At 40.9% G+C, this 22,621-nt stretch overlaps 1 protein-coding gene across 2 annotated transcripts in view; it reads left to right on the top strand.

Annotated features, from left to right (window-relative positions):
* insrb (insulin receptor b) overlaps positions 1–16,324 on the top strand; it is an 82,747-nt gene extending 66,423 nt beyond the window's left edge. Inside the window, exons 5-23 of one of the 2 annotated variants that reach the window (XM_040129433.1) lie at positions 933–1,072; positions 1,340–1,475; positions 1,600–1,814; positions 2,323–2,449; positions 3,136–3,386; positions 4,907–5,074; positions 5,198–5,396; positions 7,230–7,368; positions 7,715–7,868; positions 8,401–8,549; positions 11,117–11,273; positions 11,690–11,786; positions 12,088–12,155; positions 12,331–12,560; positions 13,337–13,447; positions 13,583–13,745; positions 13,894–14,023; positions 14,212–14,346; positions 14,727–16,324. In XM_040129433.1, coding sequence (XP_039985367.1) covers positions 933–1,072; positions 1,340–1,475; positions 1,600–1,814; positions 2,323–2,449; positions 3,136–3,386; positions 4,907–5,074; positions 5,198–5,396; positions 7,230–7,368; positions 7,715–7,868; positions 8,401–8,549; positions 11,117–11,273; positions 11,690–11,786; positions 12,088–12,155; positions 12,331–12,560; positions 13,337–13,447; positions 13,583–13,745; positions 13,894–14,023; positions 14,212–14,346; positions 14,727–15,081 — 3,124 coding nt within the window. In that variant the 3' untranslated portion in view covers positions 15,082–16,324. Of the gene's footprint in view, positions 1–932; positions 1,073–1,330; positions 1,476–1,599; positions 1,815–2,322; positions 2,450–3,135; positions 3,387–4,906; positions 5,075–5,197; positions 5,397–7,229; positions 7,369–7,714; positions 7,869–8,400; positions 8,550–11,116; positions 11,274–11,689; positions 11,787–12,087; positions 12,156–12,330; positions 12,561–13,336; positions 13,448–13,582; positions 13,746–13,893; positions 14,024–14,211; positions 14,347–14,726 lie in introns of both variants that reach the window. The other variant, XM_040129432.1, reaches the window with a different exon arrangement.
* Positions 16,325–22,621: the final 6,297 nt, after the last annotated feature.

Raw genomic sequence — 22,621 nt, 5'->3', positions numbered from 1 at the left:
GGTAACTGGGCTCATTTTCAAATATATACTGACTGAGACTCTTCATTCACAGGAGTTTACTCTATTTTGTTGCTAACCTTGAACTTAGTATTTTTCAATTTTGTGCTTTTGACGGGTGTAGATGCACCACCGAACTGCATTCTTTCCCTTCCGACCCTCATATGGCTAAGACAGTGGTTGCAGATGGCTGCAGGTCCCTCGACAGCAAAATACTGCTATGTTCATTTGCAATCAGAATTGCAACTCTTGCGTCACACATCACGCATCAAATTCTGGTGTTGTTGGAGTTAGACCTAGAGCTGGGGGTGAAGTTACACTTTAAGTTACACTTTAGGCCATTTCTCCCTGTATTTAAAAAATCAGTATAGATTCCAGTGAGTAGAAGAAATGTTTATCAGTTAAATTCCTTTGAGCAGTTTCAGCCTTGTTGTATGAATATGCCATGTCATTCCCGGTCCCAACCAACGCAACACCAGCACGTCACTGAGCATTCCTGCGTCATACCATTCAAGCCTGCTCCATTCCATTTCTCATATCTGCACAAAGAAGCATTCATGGTATTTTTTGTTTTCTTCGCTCAGTGACTAGGTGGTTGTTTATTTCCACTAAAGGCATTACTCTGCAATATTTCCTTGAAGTCTCCAAGCACCCTGAAACTTAGCATGTCATTTTAGAAATGATCATGACATCAGTTTTTAGCTTTGGAATGTATCGAGCACCATCATCCCATTTTGATTAATGTCATATAATATCTCTGCTTTTCTATATTGATCTGCATCAATAAGGTTGTCTGCCAATAATGACATAATGACTGAATTAACAACACATGGAAGTGTTTTTTCATGAGACACACACACCCTCACCTCATTCATTAGGATGTTCATGTTGTGTTGCTGGTCCTAATCTGTATTCATGTCTCTGTGTATGTGTAGGTTGACGTGTTTGCCATGTGCAGGCCTGTGTCCTAAACTGTGTGTGGGAAATAAGACAATTGACTCTGTAACTTCAGCCCAGGCATTGAGAGGCTGCACTGTTCTCCACGGCAACATGATCATCAAGATTCGAGGAGGGAGTGAGTACTACTACACCTCGCTGTCTGTTGGGCCTCCTGTAGAGGCTCTGTTTCTCTCACTGTTTCTGTCTCCTCCTTCCTCCATTGCTAAGACTTCTAAGGTCTGTGTTCCGCTCTTTATCAGGACTCACAGTCATTCAGTTTGTCTGTCTGGTTGTACATTCAAACGTTTGTATTTGTCTTATCATGTGACCATCTATCTGTCTTCTGCCAGCACCTAGTGGCTATCTGTATGACCAACTGTCTTTCTCCTGGCAGATAACATAGCTGCTGAGTTGGAGGCTAGTTTAGGCCAGATTGAGGAGATCACAGGTTACCTGACTGTTCGCAGAGCGTACGCCCTGGTCTCCCTCTCCTTCCTCCGTAAACTACGCATCATCAGGGGGGAGCATCTTGAGACAGAGTAAGTCCTCTCCTCTCCTCTCCCCTCTACTCTCCTCTCCTCTCCTCTCCTTTAGTTTAAACAAACAGTGTATCTTACATTGTATTTAACATCTTTGTATGTCTTCCCCTTGTCTCTCTCTTAGTATTTATGCCTTCTATGCGCTGGATAACCAGAACCTGCGAGAACTGTGGGATTGGTCCAAGCACAACCTGACCATCCAGCGTGGTCGTATGTTCTTCCACTACAACTCCAAACTTTGCATGTCTGAAATCAGAAAGATGGAGGAGGTAACAGGAACCAAGGAGCGCAACCAAAAGAATGACATCGCTGTACGCAACAACGGGGACCAAGCCTCATGTAAGATAACTTAAATGTCAGACTTTACATTGTCATTTAATTAATGTTTATGGGCTGATGATGCTGATTTTCACTAATTTACTGATTATACTTGTTTTAAAATGTTAATATTTTAGTTCTATCTTGTTCTAGAATTTTGCAGCTACATTTTTTATTGCAGAGCGTTTCAGTTGTCAGACATGTTAATGTAGGTCCTCTTTAGGCTAAAAACACATTGTGAAGCTTCTTTATATCCAAATATCAGATTGCATAATAATATAATAACAATATAAGTATCATCTTATTCTTAATATTGGCAGACTCAAAAAAAAAAATCTCATCATAAAAGCTTATCAGGACATCCCTACTGTATGTGATGAGCCTTTTACAGGTCTAAGCTTTATGTTTTGGCACATAATTTTATTTAAAAAAAACAATCGCAGAGATTTATTTGTGCTGGAGTGATATGTTGGAGGTTCTACTGTTCATTTTACTCTTTTACCAAAGACACATCTGTTTTGTCACGTAGGTGAGACCAAGCTGCTGAAATTCACCGTGATCAAGACCACATCGAATATGATTATGTTGAAGTGGGAGCCGTTTTGGCCCTTAGACTTTAGAGACCTGTTGGGATTTATGGTTCTCTACAAAGAGGCGTAAGTATTAGACAAAAATTCAGGGATTTTTTTCCTAACATGTTTTAAAACATACCAAAGTTATGTCATGGCAGTTAGTCACATTGAGCATCCACTATGCTTAATTTAACTGGCCTTGCTTACTCTTACTGCTGCCTTTGATCCTGTCAGTTATGATATTTTAATCAAGAGACTTCCAGATTCAGTTAGTCTGGAGCAGGTCATATTCCTAACTATTTTTCCTCTTACCTCAGTGGCTTTAAATCTGCTGAAAAGTTTTTCTCAGAGGTTCCACAAGGGTCAGTTCTTGGACCTTTGCTTTTTAATCCATACTTACTGTCATTCATATATAGATGACACACAGCTGTCTTCTGATGATCTTAGTCTAATACGCAAACTGGTAAACTGTATCGATGATATCAACTGCTGGATGTCAAGAAGTGATTTACAGCTGAATAAAGACAAGACTGACAAGACTTGTAGTATGTTCAAAAAACCAGAGACAGGAAATTTATTCACACCCAGAATAACTACAGTGACTAAGCCAAGAACCTCTGAGTTATTTTGGACTGACCATAACTTAGTTACATCAGTTACTTAACCAGGAACAGCTTTTACCACTTGAAAAACATATCCAAAAAATATCTGAGGCTGACTTTGAGTAGCTGGTTCATTTCTTCTGACCACTTTCTTTCCATCTGCTCCAGGCCATATAAGAATGTGACGGAGTTTGATGGCCAGGACGCTTGTGGCTCTAACAGCTGGGCAATTGCTGATGTTGATCCTCCATCCCGTTCCACGGACAGCAAGAAAGCAGAGGATCCGGGGTACCTAATCCGACCATTGAAACCCTGGACCCAGTATGCCATCATGGTTAAAACCCAATTGTCTGCATCTGATGAGAACCAGGTTCATGGAGCCAAGAGCGAGATCATCTACGTCCGCACCAATGCCTCCAGTGAGTAATACCACATTGAGACACATGCACATTTCAGGAAAATGTGGTTTTCTATAGACTTTGTACTTTGTTTTGGACATTGGATTCAATGGAGACTGTTTAGCTGACTGTAGAGAATATCTGACTTTACAAATGGATGTTGAAGAAACTATATACAGACTGACAATTTTTTGCTCTTCTGACTTTTTGGCCTAAAGGTACCCTGTTGAGTTTATTCTGTAAATGAACACAGCTCTGTTTATATTCAGTGTTATTCACCAAAACACATTGTCTTGTGTATTTGAGGCATAACCAAAATGCTGAATGCATTTCCTTCTTCATAAATTATTTGCAACATGTTTTCCATATTTTCAACCTGCATTGTTTACATCTATGTTTGCTTGGTAGCAGTCTTCTTCCTCCTAGTTTTGCACAGCCAGACGTATCTCCACAGTGCTGTGTCAGTGCTAGAGAATGGTCTGGCTGCAAACAATGTCATTCTGCTAAAGGGGAAAAAACGCTCTGGCTTGTTTGTATTTCTTTAAACCAATCACAATCATCTTGGGTGGTGCTAAGCCCAGGATGAAGTTATGGTGCCCCTGCAAAATAGTGTTGGGGGGGGGGGGCTTGTCTTGGTAGAACATTTGTACATGAGGAGGTGAGCACTGTCATTTAAATGGCTAAATCCCTGCTAAGAAAATGCCACAAATAACAGTAGAAGAAACGTGTTGACTGCACGATCCACATTGTCAAAACTTGCCATTTTCAGCTAGAGGAGGTTGTTGTTGTTTCCCTTAGTGAAGGGGATTTTGAAAATGTGTAAGGGAAGGAGAATGCCACGTGAGACACACAGCCAATGGCAGGCTTATACTCACAGCCTACATCCAGTAAATCAGACTATCTTCCTCCCAACCTTTTTCCAGGCATCACTATGTTTTTTGGCTTGTTACCAACACCAACTGTCAATCATAAGAACAGAGAGAAAACCTGGTAGGAATGTGAAAAGTGTCATCTCTACAAACATGCACGTAAATGTGCAAACAAAACGGGGACCTAATCAAATCATTACACCATATAGCAATACCACAGGCAGTCAAGAACCCTAACTCCGCAGGTAACCTTCTGGCAATGATGAGCAGTGATGAACTGATCAAATGATGAGTTCTAATTAATTTTGAATCACAGTGTAAATTAATGTTATACTGTGTAGGAGAGGTCAGTGTTTCAGAAAATACGCTCAAACAGTTAAGGTAACTTCTAAAACTCAGCAGGTATTCAGACCGAAAACATCCATGTGTTAAAATAAACGATTTGATTGATTTGATTGGACAGTGCCTTGTCAGATGATGTAAAGTTGTCTCCAATTTTGTTGCTTTTGCCGATGCCCATTGCATTGGCACCCTAAGAACGTGTATCTTTCAAATGAATGAGGGGGGCGTGGTTTTTCACTAGGGCTAAAATCGGTCTGAACCAGGCCTAATGTCATACAATACCAATGATGTCCTTACAATTGTCTCGCTATCCTTCTCTGTCCTTCTCAGAGCCCTCAGTGCCTCTAGACCCCATCTCCTCCTCCAACTCATCCTCCCAGATCATCCTGAAGTGGAAGCCACCAACCAGTCCCAATGGCAACATCACCCACTACCGGGTCATATGTCGCAAGCAGCCTGAGGACAGTGACCTCTACAAGTTCGACTACTGCCTACAAGGTCAGTATCCACAGGTTGCTGCACTTGAGTCTGTCAAGGGGAATGTTGGCAAAAAAAAAACAGCCGCTGCTCATTTCACATTTGTTTCTCTGGCTTTCCCTCACACCTTTTTCTCATACCCAGGAATGAAGCTGCCATCTCGTACCCCAACCCATCTGGACAGTGAGGATGAGCAGAAGTGGAACCACACAGATGAACCCACATCAGGGGGCAGGTGCTGCGCCTGCCCCAAGACAGACAGCCAGCTAAAAAAGGAGCAGGAGGAGATAGAGTACCGAAAGACCTTCGAGAACTACCTCCACAATGAAGTCTTCGAGAGCAGGTTTATGTCTCAGATTGTAATTAAATGTTACAGTTCATGACTAACTCGTCTCAGCCCCATTTTCAAGGGTAGAGACCATGTCTAGTGTTTTAGAGTAACCGTAATGTTTAAGCTCAACAGTAAAACAGTTTATTTCACTTTTTACTGTCAGTCGTTTTATTATTGGAACTATGACATGTTCACTGAGATCACTAGTGACTTTAGTGACTTTGGTTTTCCCCAAAAGGTCTAAGAGAATCTACAAGTTTCTTTTCTTTTTTCTCGTATGTTCTTGGTCGGACAGATGACTTAATGGGGCGTCAACAAATGATTCAGAGGTTGAGTCTTGATCCCAGCAATATCAGAATTTTAACAGTTTCTATTTTGAAATGTTTTATTTCAGAGCATTTTTTAACCAAGATGCCAAAAACTCCACACCAACACCACCAGCAGAAAGGAATCTTTAAGTTATTAGTGTTTCATACAGACTGAAACAAGCTGAAGTAACCAATCTGTAATCACAGTAGTCAGGCTATATTTATGAACTGAAAATTTCAAACAAGTACAGGCCAATGTTAAGCTTCTTTCTTGATACAGTGGCCACAATGAAGTTGCCCCCACAGTAGTGTACAGCAGTCTGGTCACACGCTTTAAGGAATTTGTGCTTGTTTAAAAAGCTTATGTACATTCAAAGTTTAGTATATTTAGTGCTACAGTAGCACCAATAAGAGCTTCTTGCGTTGTTAAGTTTCTGTTTGTGGCCATGCAGCAGCAACGCTGGAGCCCCCCAAACTCCACACAAACTACATCACTCCTCTTTTGTCTCTGCAAACATGATGTGCATCTCAAAACGACTGTGCCAACTTTGTCTGTGTGTGTGTGTGGTTTATGTAGACCCTTGTTTTTGTACAGGGCACCACTGTCTTGGCCACTCCATCTTGGCACCGGTGCCCCTACCCTCTCCGCTGACACACACACACAAACCCTCCGCTTCCCTAGGGGAGCGATTACTGTGCCAATTATCATTCATGCCAGTCAGGGGTGCAGTCATGCAGACTGCCATTTGGACACACGCAAACATCCAAACTCACACACACCTCAGCTGCATTTTGAACGCATGCTACTGAATCAGCCAAGGTCAGCTGCATACACTGAAGCACATAAAAAAACTCCTTGTGCTTTCTTTTTCCATCACGCAAAGGGACGGAGGAAGCTTTGTATTTTTCTCTACCTGAGCAAGTATTGATTAAAATTAACTCACTACACTTTCCTGTACAGTGAGGGAGAGACTCCACTGCAGCATCTTGGGGCAAAGTGCATTGCTCACGGACACTAAGGAAGATAGTTTTTTTTTTTTTTTTTTTTTAAATTCACGAACAATGATTCTACTTTATCTTACACAAAGGTGCACTGCAGGACTTCTGGGTCTTATTTTGGTCTGCGGTTATGGCCTTTGTCATTTGACTTACACTGACAGTCACTGAGGGTAAAGTGAAATTGACTCATTGGCACCACCCAGTGAGTGGTGAGTGTCAGTAGATCTTCCAGCTAAGCAGTAGGTGGTATTTGTGGATAAATGTCACGCAGTCAAACTTGCCAAACACTTTAAAGGTTAGTGTGAGCAGAGGTCCTCACTGGCCTTCCTCCACACTACTGCTCCATCTGCAATCTGCTGACTCGAACGCACATGAAATGCTTCTGACTTTTGTGTCGATAATTTGTCATTGGTTGCCTCAGACTCATGTAGAATCTCCAAAAATTAACTTCAACAAGAACTTCAATTATTATTTTCTCCAGTTTGCGTTTTTTTCCTAACATTTGCTAACAGATTTACCTGTTGCTCTGTTTCTACAGACCGTCTCGTCGACGACGCTCAGTGGGAGTTGCCAACGCCACCCAAACCCCTCACTTCCTTACCACAGCCCCCAGTCTGCCATTTGGCTCCAGCACCGCCACCCCTGAAGACGATGACGAGGATGAAGAGGGATCCAAGGTCTCAGACGTTTTATATTTTGTATACCATACAAATAATTATCAGTATATCATTTTTGTGAAGAAGTATTTGCTGAACATTTGTTGTTGACGTTTCCATCTCATGTTTCACGTTAAGAAAATAAAAATATACTAGTTTTTTTCTGAAATCGCATCACTACAAGGAAAAATGCAAGGAAGAGCATTTTCCTACATAAGTTAGCCTCAGAATGGCACAGGAAGATGCTGTATTCCATGACATGTTTATACTGATCTGAAATAAATCTAAAAATAGCTTTTTCTACATGATCGCAGTGCCAGGGACTGATGCCATTGGAGTAATTAGATTTTTCATCTTTTCTGCTCAGGTGGAGCTAAAGGTGCTCTCAAAGGAGTCAACAGTTATCTCCAACCTGCACCACTTTACCAGTTATAAGATAGAAATCATGGCCTGCAACCATCCGACAGACATCAAACGCTGCAGCATGGCCACCTATGTCAGTGCCCGAACCATGCCTGAGGGTAAGAACAAATACAAACCTCAAACTTACAGTATATACACTCAGTTGCCAGTTTATTAGGTAACCTACGGTAGCTAAAACTAATGCAGTCAAATAAAACAGTCCTGCAATAAATTCTACCCTCACGAAGGTTACAATGTTCAGTTTTTGTTAAAACTGTTTCACAGAGGTGTTGATTCAATTTTAAGGTCATTTTGGAGGCTTCAGTTTGTGTTGCTGTTGAATTGTAATGCACTGTACAGGTGTTTCTAATATTTTGTCCATCCCATTTGTATATCAGTGATTGTAGGAAAAATCACAGAGACACCTGAGATTTTCCCATACATGAAGCATTAACAAAGGCCATAAGTGATCAGAATAAACTCAAATAGTTAGAAAATGTATGCAGTTTCCATGTGCAGCCAAAAAGCAGTGAATATCAGATTTCTTTCTAGAGGCAGTCAGAAGGAAGTGGCCACAATAAGAACAATGTGGAAACACAGTGCTTTATAATGTAGATGTTAAGTGTTTTCCTTTATGTCTGGTACCTACAGAAAAAGCAGACGACATCCCAGGCCTTGTGACCCATGAAATAGTGACAGCCGAACCTCCCTATGTGCTTATCAAATGGAATGCACCGCGCTCCCCTAACGGCCTCATCATCCTGTATGAGGTATTCTACAGGAAGGTTGGGGACACAGAGGTCAGTATCAACCATCGTCCAAATTTTAGAGTGTGAGGATAGAGGAAAAAGTCAGGGGAAGGAGGGAACATGTATCTTTTTTCATCATCTGAAGGAAGCAGAGGTGCAGGAGGGAAAGAGCCAGCAGAAATGATCTTGGTAGACTCTGTAGGAAGGAGAAATACAGGGCTTAAAGGGAGAGAGTTGCGCAAGAAAACGTGGATGAAGGTGAGAAGAAATGCAGACAGAAGAAGGAAGGATCTGGGTAGACAGTGGAGAGTAGATGCAGGTAGGAAAGCAGAGATTTGCTGTATCTACTCAAATTCTGTCCGGTCCTTATATGGAGAGAGAAACAAAGGAAATATTGGTTGACAAACTGCCAGTGCTACCACTGTGTGTGTTATCGCTTTCTGCTGCGTGTGTTTACATATTATAATTTCTGTGTTTGTGCGCATAAGTGCTCGTCTGTGACTGTGTTTGTGTTTGTGTGTGTTTGTGTGTGTGTGTGTGTGTGTGTGTGTGTGTGTGTGTGTGTGTGTGTGTGTGTGTGTGTGTACGTGTGTGTGTGTACGTGTGTGTGTGTACGCGTGCATGTTGTTGTTTACTTGCTGCAAATGTGTGAATTCATCTCTCATTGCTATTCATTGCTGCACCGCCTGACCCTAGGAGCCAGTAGCAACTCTGTTACCATAGTGACAGAGGCAGGAAAGAAAACTAGAATGCAGTGGCAGGGATGGACTGATCTCAGACGACATCTCCAGTGCACTAAGCTGCACTAAAAACACACCACTCACTAACACACCCTGCAATGGAAACAAACTGATCTGGATGTTCAAAGCATGTCAGAGGTTCAGATATATTATTTGGTTTATTGCACAGTGGTGGCATATGTCAAGACTAAACACAAACACTGAATCTTGACAAATTTTAACATGTTTGCTGAGCAGACCTCTGACTGACTGCCCCTTTTAATTGGCATACATGCTAAAAGTTTTTTCATTTCATTTTTTTTTTTAAATTCAAGTTTGCATTGACTAATGAGTACTGTAATTTTTGAACATTAAATATAAAATTGATGTTGTACAATAAAATATTTAAACTCAAATTTTTTTTAACCATTTCAGAAGTGTGCTGAAAAAAGCATACTTTTTATTCTCAGCAGTCTAAAATTATTGATTTATTCTTGTAGTCTAAGGTTTTTAATTTTAGAGTATATATATTTTATTTCTTATTTGGATTAAATTAAGCTGTTGGTGGAGGACAAATATTAAAAATTCTTATTGGATTAATAGGATATAGAATTAATAAAATTTATATTGTAGCATCCTGAAGTAAGAGTGTAGCAGTACCTCCCAGCATGCACCAGGGCAACCGACTCATGGATGTAAAGCACATTTTATGTGTCTTCCTGCATTTTTACATTTACATTTACATTCACTCATTTGTCAGACGCTTTTATCCAAAGTGACTTACTAGTGGGGGACATCACTAATGCTTCAGTACAGTAGGAGACCTTGAAGTAAGCACTAAGCACTAGATCTGTTCAGAAGACCAAGTGCAAGGAGATCAGGTAAAGAACTGCACAGTAATTGCTAGTTAGGTACATTAGGGTGTTAGATGTGTTAGGAGAGGAGTTGATCTCAGAAGATATGAGTCTTCAAGAGATTCTTGAGAGGGATGCCCCTGCTCTGATAACATTTAGTAGCTTGTTCCACCATTGGGGAACCACAAACGAGAGCAGGGATGGCAATGCCAGATTACCTTCCTTGGAGGAATGCAGTGGCCAAGAAGGAGCGTAAGCCTGTACAATTGAGTTCAAATAGATGGTGGCAGACCCAGAAGTCCCTCTGTAGACAAGCATTAGTGACTTGAATTTGATTAGTGACAGCCATCGGTAGCGAGTGAAGTCAATGAGCAGTGAAAGTACATGTGCCCTTCTAGGCTGATCGAATACTAGATGCATCAACGTATTCTGGACCATCTGTAAGATTTTCACTGTGCATGAGGGGAAGCCCACTAGAAGGGCACTGCAGTAGTCAAGGCGAGAGATAACCATGGCCTGTACCAAGACGTAGGTGGCATACTGAGTCAGGTAAGGCCTGATTTTTCATATGTTGTAGGAAAACTCAGGCCTTTTATGCAGACCCAGTTAGAAAATGCATAACTGGTGATGAGCTTCCCAATGTGAGACCATGTAGTGGAGTGACTCAGGTTCAAGAGTCTGAGATTGGAGGAAAAAACGCTCGCTCTTCTTATTTCCATCAGTAAGGACACTGAATCTCAAATTACTGTTGCTTAATAAGCCAGAGGTTGAAAAAATGGCAATGTGAAAATACAGTTCCGGTATGACTTTAAAAACTCGGTTCTAGTTAGACGAATGGAATTACATTGATTCAACTTGAAAATATTTAGTGTGAATCCTTACCATTATTTCATTATTAACGAAAGTTGAATAAAAGTTAATGTTTTTCAGTGTGCCTTTTCATTGCAATATTGGGTGTTTATTAAATGCCAAGAATCCTCTCCAAAACTTTTTTATTATCTCTCGTGATTCTTCATACTGATTTGTTTTTTTTTCTTCCTTCCAGGTTCACACAACTTGTGTGTCACGGCCGGCCTACCTCAAATCAGGTGGCACGAAGCTTTCGCTTGTGCAGCCTGGAAACTACAGCGTGAGGGTCCGCGCCACCTCCTTGGCAGGAAATGGCTCTTTTACAGAAACCACTTACTTCTTCATGCCCAATCGTAAGGCGGGAGGCTATATCTCTGACTTGACTGAACTCACATGTATAACAGTACTGCATTACTCACAGGCATCTGGAAGTTCATAAACTGCTCATATGTTATTGCCATTGATTTGATGCTGGTTAGAGCAGACAAGGTCAAACAAGTAATTTACTTCAAAACTGTAAACATTGTATGTTTTGATTGGAAAAAAACTCTCTAGACGTTTGTTTCATTTTTTTCTGAATGCAAGAATGCATTCATTCCATATTTGTACAGAAAAATTGTTTTTAATTTGTATTTAATAAACAAGGCCTATTTCAGCTTGTTATCATTGTTATCATATTTTAGACATTATTAGTCTTTACTGCAGTTCTGTCTTTCATACACTGCAATCCCCCAAGTTAACTGACTGCTCATTTCTGTGCCTATTGCAGCGGATCCAGGTTTAATTTGGATTGTTATTGGTCCGGTCGTCTGCTTCATCCTGTTGCTTTTTGCAGGAGGTGGAGTCTTTTGGATCTTCAAGAAAAGGTATGGCCTTTGACTGGCAGGCTCTTTATCAGAGTGATCCACCCTGTTGGACACAAACTGTGTAGATTACACCCTGTGACATCAACGAGTGGATGGTGCTTATTTTGTTTAAAAACCTGTCGTGGGATTTGAAGTTGCGGGTGTTTGAATACTTTGAGCCCAGTAGCTATCAGGAGTATGGGACAGGAAAAATAAACAAGACAGATTGTATATGAAACAAGAAGGGCATGACATAGAGGAGAAAGCTCACGTCTCATTACCGTTTTCAGCGTCTCAGATGCATTCTGTGGTTGTGTTACAGGCAAACAGAAGGCCCGACAGGACCTCTAATTGCCTCCTCAAACCCTGAGTACATCAGTGCTAACGATGGTAAGAAGAGCATCATAAGAAAATTATTAAGATTACACTTTGTGCATTCTCATATCTTCAGATGATAGTCAGTTTGAAATTATTGTAACTGTATTCATAAAGATAGATACCGCCTCTTGATCATTTGTGAAGGCTTCACTTAATCAAAATGGTAATTTGCGTCTGTTTTGTGTAGTCTATGTTCCTGATGAGTGGGAGGTGCCCCGGGAGAAGATCACGGTGCTCAGAGAGCTGGGTCAGGGCTCCTTCGGCATGGTGTACGAGGGAATTGCCAAGGACATCGTCAAAGGAGACCCGGAGACACGCGTAGCTGTCAAGACGGTCAATGAATCAGCCAGCCTGCGGGAGAGGATCGAGTTCCTCAACGAAGCCTCGGTCATGAAGGCCTTCAGTTGTCACCACGTGGTACGACATGTCTGCAAAAGCACTTTTAAAATGTTTCCTCTGACAGCTTAATTACTGACTAACACTGAAGCAGCTATCAATACACTTGTGAATTACAGTCCGTTACAGTTTTCTGAAATTTTTATAGAAACCAGCATGAACATGTATGACTCACAGAATCATGATTCACTTGTTGTCTTGATGCTGCCATACTGACACACAGTTTGATTCCCAAAACAAATGTTTACACTTGGAAAGAAATTGTGCCTACAGTTACTGTTTTATTTAACAACATACCTAGCACCAATTAACTTGCCATATGTTGTACTGTCAGCTGGAAAAATCATGTTGAGATATGGGGAGGAATTTATACTATATTCCCTCTGATGAAGAACTGACACTGTTGCGATGATTTATTAATGTGTTGTCTTGTCTGCTGCCTAGTTTACAGCAGAAGTGTTTCTGTTAAAAGTGAAGTAAATTAGGATACCATACACACACTGAAGTAAAATATTAATACTGAGAGATTTTAAATGTAACAGTGATTGTGAGGTAAGATTAAAAGCCTTCATGTTAAATATGAAGGTGTTAACATCCACATTTTGTGATGAGCAGTGTGGAAATTATAGTCCTTTTTATATGTAGTGCCCCAAACTTAAGTGACCAAAACTCTGTGGACAATTTAACATAAACTCGTTGTTTTTACCAGTCATTCTAGCCAGCCAATGTAAGCGTAAACATTGTTCAGTTCGCATGTGTATGACTATGTGTGTTTCTCTTTATTTTTCTCTATGCAGGTACGTTTGTTAGGTGTGGTGTCCAAAGCTCAGCCCACCCTGGTGGTGATGGAGCTGATGACCCACGGTGACTTGAAGAGCTACCTGCGGAGTCTCAGGCCGGACTCTGAGGTAAGTCTCACTGAAATCCCATCTCTGCATGTCAAAAAGTCCACCCGAGTGGAAGTAATCATTACAGCTAAAGGAAGCTCGGTCTTCATCACTGACAGACTGCATACATGTATTGTTGTATTGTTTGTTTTGTAGAACAACCCATCAGGCCGTCCACCACCCACACTGAAGGAGATGATCCAGATGGCTGCAGAAATTGCAGACGGCATGGCCTACCTCAATGCCAAGAAGTTTGTCCACAGAGACCTGGCAGCCAGGAACTGCATGGTGGCAGAGGACTTCACTGTCAAGATTGGAGGTACTGTAGCTTGTGTTTGTTTTCCTTGTTGTTAGTTCTGTGTTATGGTGGAATTAAATCAGTTGTCACAGAGTGTAATTATCAGTGGGGAAAATGTTTTATTGTATGCTTACAGTTTTACGTATTGAGCTCTCTCTCTTTCTCATAGACTTTGGTATGACGCGAGACATCTATGAGACTGACTACTACCGTAAAGGAGGGAAGGGCCTGCTTCCTGTCAGGTGGATGGCTCCTGAGTCTCTGAAGGACGGAGTCTTCACTGCCCACTCTGACTGCTGGTAAGGCCTACCTTAGCAGTTGTAGTGCAGTCTTTTAAAACCTGATTACATTGCATTTGATCACATTTGCCTCTGTGTGTGTGTGTGTGTGTGTGTGTGTGTGTGTGTGTGTGTGTGTGTGTGTGTGTGTGTGTGTGTGTGTGTGTGTGTGTGTGTGTGTGTGTGTGTGTGTCGCCCTCTCTCTGCAGGTCATTTGGTGTTGTGCTTTGGGAGATCAGTACACTAGCAGAGCAGCCTTACCAGGGTTTATCCAACGAACAGGTTCTAAAGTTTGTAATGGATGGAGGATACCTAGACCGGCCAGACAACTGCCCGGAAAGAATGTGAGTAAATACAGACACTACTTTAACCATCAACAGTTATCCTGACAGTGTGACACAGTAACTTGGCTGGAAGTTAACTCTGTGATAACTTTTTTTTTTTTTAATTATAATCATGATCATTCTTTATATGTATGAATGATGAATGAACTTTGCTATCACTAACTTCTTACCTTTAGGGGTCATCGAAAGGTACATTTTGTCTCATGTTTTGGTAAATCTGTGAAAATTTTGCTTGCCAGTTATTCTCCTATACCTCAACTTTAACATTGTCCACCACCTTTCACATGGACATTTTTCTCATCACTGTTTAAATCTTTCTTTCCTGTTAAAAACATTGTCTCTTTTTTTTTTTTTTTTTGGTATCCAATCCTCCTTCCCAGGCACAACCTAATGCAGATGTGCTGGCAGTACAACCCCAAGATGCGGCCGATGTTCCACGAGATCATTGATATGCTGCGGGAGGACCTGCACCCCTCTTTCCAGGAGGTCTCCTTCTTCTACAGTGAGGAGAACAAAGTCCCGGAGACAGAGGAGTTTGACCTGGACCTGGACAACATGGAAAGCATCCCTCTGGACCCGTCTTCATACTCCCAGAGAGAGGAAAGCTTAGGCAGGGACAGCGGGCCCTCGGTGGCCCTCAGGGGGAACTATGAGGAGCATGTCCCCTACACACACATGAACGGTGGCAAGAAAAATGGACGAATCTTATCGTTGCCCAGATCCAGCCCTTCCTAACATTTCCTGTTTCCTAAATGAATTTGTTTAACCTTCCCTACTCCTTTCCAACCCTTCTTTCTCTTCCAGTCCATTTTTCTGTATCCTTCATGTTCCTCTCATCATTTTCTAATGATTTTGTTATTCTTGGAGAAGCCCTTCAAAAAAGACACAGATCTCAGGACTTTTTATTTTCTTCCTCATAGCTGCCAAACACAGGCAAGCAAGGGATGCAAACATGGTGTAACACTTTTTTAACTTCCTCCACAACACATCGGACTCTCTATTACCAGATTACCTATCTATTGTTTTTCACCATTGCCACGTTTCCAGGACTCATCGTGATGGAAACAGAGAGAGAAAAAAAACTGTGAACACAACAAACCTTAGACAACCAAGAAGGCTGCTTATGCTCAACCTCCTCAAGACTTGTCCCTCCTTTTCACCCCCACCAAATCTGCATTTCCACTTTTCTGTGCTTTGTTTTTTTCTCCAAGTGAAATCTTTTTACTCAGATAGTGGCCTTTTTATATGTGGCCTATAAACAAAGAGAAGTGTCTATCAGCGCTTATACTAATTTCCTTTTGAACAATGACTTAATCAGTTTGGAACGGTGGGATGACTTGCAAAGACTTGATGCTAGAACAAAACATCTATTCCTAGAGGAATGTTTTCTTTTTATTTGTTTGTTTTTCTTTTTGGTTCTGCAGAATTCCAAACTACACACAGATTCATCGGGTTTTTGGTGAATAGTTTTAATTTATTTACTTTTGTTGGTATTTTCCCTTCTACTCTCTCTTCCTTTCTCTCTGTTTTATTTCTGTGTCCTCACTATATGGCTGAAGGATATTTAAACAGTTAAGAATTGGACAAAAGAGTTCCTCAGACTGACCAATAGCTGCTGCTTTGATATATTTTAGTGGGTATAGAAATATATAAATATATATAATATATATATAGTATATATGGAATATTGGTATTTCTGTACCAATATTTTATATATAATATATGACATACTGATGTTTTTGTAAATAGTTCATATTTGTAAGATTATTCATCTAAAGCTTTGCTAGTATTTTGTTTTGCAAGATTTTTTTCTTTCCTGGGTTTTTTTTTTTTTAATTTCTTATTTTTATAGCCCCGGAAATCATACTAATCTACGATCAGTGCTCTCTCCATCTGGATGGGAAAGGGCAAAGCCCCAAATTATTGTCAACTCATCTATTTTTTTTTTTTTTTTTTTTAGATAAACCTCGTCCCCACTGAGAGCTGTCAGTATTTGGAGGCAACTTTACTGCTACAACAACAATGAAAAAAAAACAAAACAAAAAAAACCCAACAACAATGGAATAACCAAAAAACAAAAAGCTTTATATGAAAGGGGAATGAGGTCTTTCTAGGTTGAAGTGTACCTGATGGGTGTTTGTGTTCGTGTCTGCTGTCTTTCTCTGGTCAGATCACGCTGGAGTTGAATTCTGTATTTGTTTGTTATCACAGGTTTATTATGTCTTTCCTGTGATTGTGCTGGTTGTCAGTGTTAACTGTCCGTGAGGTTAGAGAGTGTGTCGAGAGCTTGTCCCGGCTTAGTGATTGTACTTGCTTATGTTAGCATAACAGTAATGGCTTTTCAGTTCTGTCTGTGCTGCTTGGGTCAGAGCAGGGTGGAAATTAACACCAGCTCTCAGCTAAATGCAGGACAAGTGGATGCCGAGGCCTTTTTAAAAAAATCTTTTTGTCTGGTTTACGACCAGACCTAAAAGTCCTCAGACTTTAAATCGAAGAGCGTTAGCACTCACTTCCTATCTGACCTGAGATCTGGCACAGTTCAGGACCTCAGTGTAAGATGGAAGGTTTTATAAGATTCACACATTACAGTCCCCTCTCATTGTCGTTCTTTTAGGCTTGCTCTGCACCACACACACCTCCTGCACTCTCTCCCTCCTCAGTCTTCCCGAGGCTTCCCATTGGCTGCCGAACTCACTGCTCAAAATCAGGCTAGTGGAAATTTCCACGTTTTGTGGTCAAGGGCTGGAGAAATATGGAAAGTTCCAAGTGTATTCAGAGTCCACAGCAGGTAGCAGGGAGAGGGGGGCAGTGTCTCTGTCTCTCTATCTTCCAGTGTGTCTGAGAGAGAGGCAGTGTGAGTGATTGTTAATCCTATTATTCTCTCTGCTATCACATGCAGTTAGGCAGTCAGGACACGGTGTACAGCAGCTATTTCACTCAGGTCTGACATTCCAGGATTTAGTTTGAACTGCTCGTTCTCTAGTCCTCCCTGTTTTGCCTGCCTGCTGATACCATCACCACACCCCATCACTGCACACGTGAAAGACTGTTTTTCCTTCTAAATAATCGATTGCTAGCGATACAGCGGCAGAAACATTTTACTAAACATTCACCCTACAAGAAATTTGTTACATTTTTCTAAAGTTTGTCCCTCCTGCCGGGAATCAAAAACATTCCCTCCAACTGTGCCCTTACACAAAGCTACAGAAAATTTAGCGGTCCTCATTGCTAACCCCTCAATATGTCTCTTAAGATCTCTAATTCACTACAACTTTTGACTTTTTTTCAGGGCCAAAAGGGCACAGCATATCCTTTGTGAATGCTCTTCTCTCACTCTCTAACCACACCAGTCAATGACGTGGGAGGCGATAGTCAGCAGACAAGTAGAGATGATGAACTTTTTTTTTTCTTGAAAGACCAGTGTGGTTGCCAATCTAGCCGAACAGCATTCAGCACTTATAGAATAGCCAAAGTGTTGGCAGCTTTCTGTCAACAACGAGAACCCACATAATCGGAGTCAGAGAAAGCGGAGAAGCTGCCTCCACATTTTACCAGTGCCTTCTCAAACCCAGAGCCACGTCCAGGCTAGTTGTATTGGCTAGTGTATCACACACCCACGCGCACACACACAGGCCTCTGTGCTCTCTCTGTATTTTTTCTCATGAGGCAGGAGAGACATAGAAATCAAAGCTGCATCTGCATTTATTTGTGTTTGTAGGCTTACAAGTTTGTTCTTTGCTGGAAGAGAAGTAGAAGTCTTTGGGGCACGTTTTTGTTTTGAGGTTTGAACACTAAAGTTCACCCAGTGCTTTAGCGGTGACACTGTGGATTGGCCAGAGTCTGTGCTGTTGGCACTCAGAGGCGCCCAAGGTTATGATGTAAATTTTAGCTAATTATTCTGAGGAGTTACAATCTTTGGCTTTTTTTACTTTGTAAATAATCTGTGACATAGTTTGGAAAATAAAAACAGAATAAAAAGATATATAAAAAAAAATCTGATGCCCATCAGTTGTGTGTACATGACAGAATAATGGTGGACATTAGCTGTGTACCAGTTCCATGCTAAGTACTAATACCACTCTCTGATCTTAACAGTAAACTGTTTTGGCAGTTAGTATGCTTTATATCTTTGAGAGTAATTAATTAAACACTCTACATACTCAAAACCCAGTTAGAATTCGTATGTAGTATGGAATTGGGACATAGCTCTCGCCTCCACCTTGACCTAGGTTGCTTATCTTTTGGTGGTGTTCACACGCATATGCAATTTTTAATTAAGATGGTGCCCATATCTTTGAAATACCAGATATTTATTTTATTATGATCATTGTCATTGTATAAGAATAACACAGTTAGCTTTTTAGTCAAGCATTTATAAGGTGTTTGAGAGTGGAGCGATGTAAAAGCCTAGTTTGTTATTGTACAGGAGGAGCGGCTGGTGGTGAAGAGCAGGAGAGCTAGTCAGTTAGTTAGTTAGTAAGTAAGTAAGTAAGTAATCGTCGTCGTCTTTGTGTTTGGCCAGAGTCTACCTCAGTGCATATGGAGGAATCAGTCTAAAGAGCCTAAATCATCCCCGTCAGTCACTCAATATCCCACCATTTCAAATAATATCACTTTTATTGTACATTACCAACACTGCTGATGAATTCCTTTTCACTGTGGTGTATTAAATCCCTCTGCCTCTTTGTTTTCTCAGTTTCACCTTCTTCTTGTGTCCCGGGGAGAGTTTTCACAATCCTGCAGTATGTCTATATTGTTAGGAGCACGGCCCATAATATTATGGCCCTTTTTTGTTCTAAATGTTTTGATCTCATTTCAAGTCATCAGTGTAGCGTTTTAGAAGTACTATCCCTCATATTTTTACCCGTAGCACTTATTAAGTGTTGAATATCAGACAGTAAATTGGCTTTATGGACGGTCTATCCTGAGTATTACTACAGCTTATAAAAGCACTCACAAGAGGCTACCCCGGGTGCTGGAAGAAGCAACGTAGCTTTACTGTGCGTACTCCCCTTTTCCATGTACACCAAACCTCTGGACTGTATGTAGTAGTGGCTCTACTGGTTTCTGGGGATGAGACATTAGCATGAGTAAAAAAAAGAAAAGAAAAAAAAAAAGAAAGTCTTGTTACCCTCAGTGCATATCAAGACTAACCGAGCTCAGCCATGGACCCTCATGCTTTTTAAAATCACATCCAGACTAAACATGTTGTCTGGAAGAGAGCCCTACTCTTCTTCAGTCTGTCAATCTGTCTCTTTGTGGTCAAAACAGTTAGCGTTCAAATCCCACGTCTCCTCCAGTCATTGTTGGTTCATTTGTCTGTTTTTCTGTTCAGATTTTTTTTGTTTTATATGTATATTTTTTCTACTGTGAATATCAAGAGATGACCTTTATTTTCTGTCAATGCCATGGATTGGGTCTGTTGTGGATGATCAGGACACTGACATCTGGGCTGGTTAAAAAGTTTTAAGGAGGAGGACCCCCCTCCCCCCCTCTCTGCAAAGGAAAAAAAAAAAGCTGGACTGGGACAATCCTGTGTGCCATAAGAACTATTTACAGACATGAAATCTAGATTGTAACTTTTCGTCTCAGGGAGGCGGCCTGATGCTTTGTGGTTGGAGGATAAAGAGGACGAGGAGGAAGAAGAGCTACCTACCTACCTTTTATCTACTCTGACTGAAGCGCAAGTTCTCAGCATCCTTGCAAAAACAAAACAAAACAAAAAAAGCAAAATGGAAATGATAAGCCCAAGGACAAGTTTCAACAACATAAACCCAAACACCCTTTTCAAAAGTCTGAAATGTTTTCTCCCCCTTTTGAAGATAATCAGGAATTCTCCTCTCTCTCTCTCTCTGACGTGATGTGGTTTGGACTGCCCTCTAGCGATTGGATGGGAGCGTTGCAGGTCAGGGGTGGCAAAGCAAACAGGGCCCCGACCCACAGTGCCTTGCTCAGACTGATGGCCCACCTGACCCCTCCCACCCAGTCCCCCCAACCCCCAACCCCCCCTTAGCGCCACTGACTGGCATGTCTCCACCAATCACTGAAGAGGATTTTCCACCTCCAAACATGAAATGAAAACACGTGAATTATGATTTTATGCATTCTGTTTTCTTTAGTTGTAACCGAAGAGAAAAACATTCTAACTGCTTGTTGAGAAAATACTGTAATTTGGGATTATATGACTGAATATTTTTACCAAAAAAAAAAAAAAATTGTTGAACTTGTGTCTCTACTCTGCTAAGCTCTGGCTTGCTTTGTGCATGGAAAATGAATTCTCTATACCAGCGGATAGCTTGATAATTTGATGCTTACCGATTTTGCTTCTCATCAGTCTGTTTTGACAGCGACGCCCCAAAGCACATGCAAAAACCCATGATTAGCAACAAGTGACTGCATTACAGTTGGTGATTTCCATTTGAAATGCATTTAGTTGTTCCATGATTTTCGAAAATAAGCTCTTAACTGTAAATAGCAGCAGATCACCTTGGCTTCTGAAAAACGAAAGCACTTGATTTTAGGGAAGTTTAGGTTTGTTTTGTTGAACTCTGATGACCTAGAAAGCAGTTGGACAGAGCATGCTAGTAAGGCAGCGCAGGGTGAGAACAAAGCATTGTATGTATTATTGTTTTGTTTTAAAGAAAAAGATAAAAAGTATTACATTTTAGAGATGTTGATTTCTATTTTTTTTAGCCAAAGTAGGGAGGGCAAATACAATTACTTTTTCTGACTGTAAACTTTTACTACTCTTGTACATTATGAATTTAACATTGTTATCAATGTGTATATAACTTTTTTCTAAATTTAAAAAGATAGATTTTTTTTGTTTGTTTTTCTTTTTGTTTTTTGTTCATGACACAACCCACTACACAGAAAAGAGCAGAGTCAAGTCTGTCAATGTATTAAACAGGAGCAGCACAACTCCAGTCTGAGGGCTTAACCCTGTGTAACAAGACGTAAACAGTATGTGGCCTGAAATGTTTCGCAGTGAACCCTGCTCTTAATCAGATGCATGCTCTGAATGTTGGCCGACAAGAGGTCATTCATTGAACCACCCCACCCAGCCACAGCAAAATGTCACCCATAAAGCCTTTATCGTGTCACAAATACATCACCTATCACAGATGTTGTTGTATGGAATTGTTTCTGACAAGAGATGTGTGTTTAGTTTGCAAATGTGTGTTGTTTTTTTTTTTTTATGTGAAAAACTGGAAAAGACCACTGCACATCCTTTTGAAGAGGAAATATGAGTGATAAAATCCTGAATAAGCTAAAAAAGAAAACTTTACTGATGGTTCAACAACCATGCATCTTTAAGTTTAGACTGTAAAGCTGGAGGTGTTACAGGAATAGTTTGACATTTCGGGAAAAATACACTCATTCGCTTTTTAACGGAGAGTTAGATGAGAAGATCCATGTCACTCTCATGCCTCTGCGCTAGACATCAAGCTACAGCCAGCGGCAGGAAACAGCTGATCTGTGGTAACAAAATCCACCCCACAGCACCTCTTAGATTCATGATTTAACACATTATATCTTGTTTGTTTAATCCGTGCTAAAACACTAGTGTAAAAACATCGGTTTGCCATTTTACGGGGGCATTATGTGTCAGACCATTTCATGGCTGGTAGGAGCATCTTCTTGGAGTCGCTGCTGGTTGCCCGGCAACTGTTCCAGGTCAAGAAATAGCCTCGCACGTACTGCCCTAAAAAAAAAAAAAAGATGTTTATAAACGTAGTTTTTTAAGCAAACTGAACGTCATGTGTTACTTTGTGAGCTTTCAGGTGCTTTTAGTTTAGGTGACAGAGCCAGGCCACCTGTTTCCCCCCGTTTCCACTCTTTATGCTAAGCTAAGCTAACCATCTGCTGCCTGACTCTTACATTTAATGGACAACATGAGAGTGGTATCAGTCTTTACCTTCCTGTCTGACAGGGAACAAGCTTCTTTCCCAAAATGTCAGACTATTCCCTCAACGAGGCTGAGTGTAAAGGAGAAAAACCTTTGGCTGTAAATTAATTAAGTACTGTCTGTCAGTAGTGTGATGATGAAGTGTTCCTGTTTGTGTTATTGATGAGGGAGAGAGACGCTGCTGTTTGCAGACAGACAGCAGGTTGCAGGTGTGGTGACCCTATTTTTTAGAGGACAAATCTGAGGAAAAGCAGCCTCCTCTTGACTTCTAAGTCATCTGTCGGTCCAGTGGTCTGCTCCAGTTTACACACCTATACCTTATATTTGTCTCTATCCTGTTCCCTGTGTTGGACGTAGTTTAAATCA

The sequence above is a fragment of the Xiphias gladius genome, chromosome 6, assembly GCF_016859285.1.
Source record: "Xiphias gladius isolate SHS-SW01 ecotype Sanya breed wild chromosome 6, ASM1685928v1, whole genome shotgun sequence".
NCBI lineage: Eukaryota > Metazoa > Chordata > Actinopteri > Istiophoriformes > Xiphiidae > Xiphias > Xiphias gladius.
The sequence above is the reverse complement of the archived record's forward strand: the minus strand, read 5'-3'. Positions and strand labels throughout refer to the sequence as shown.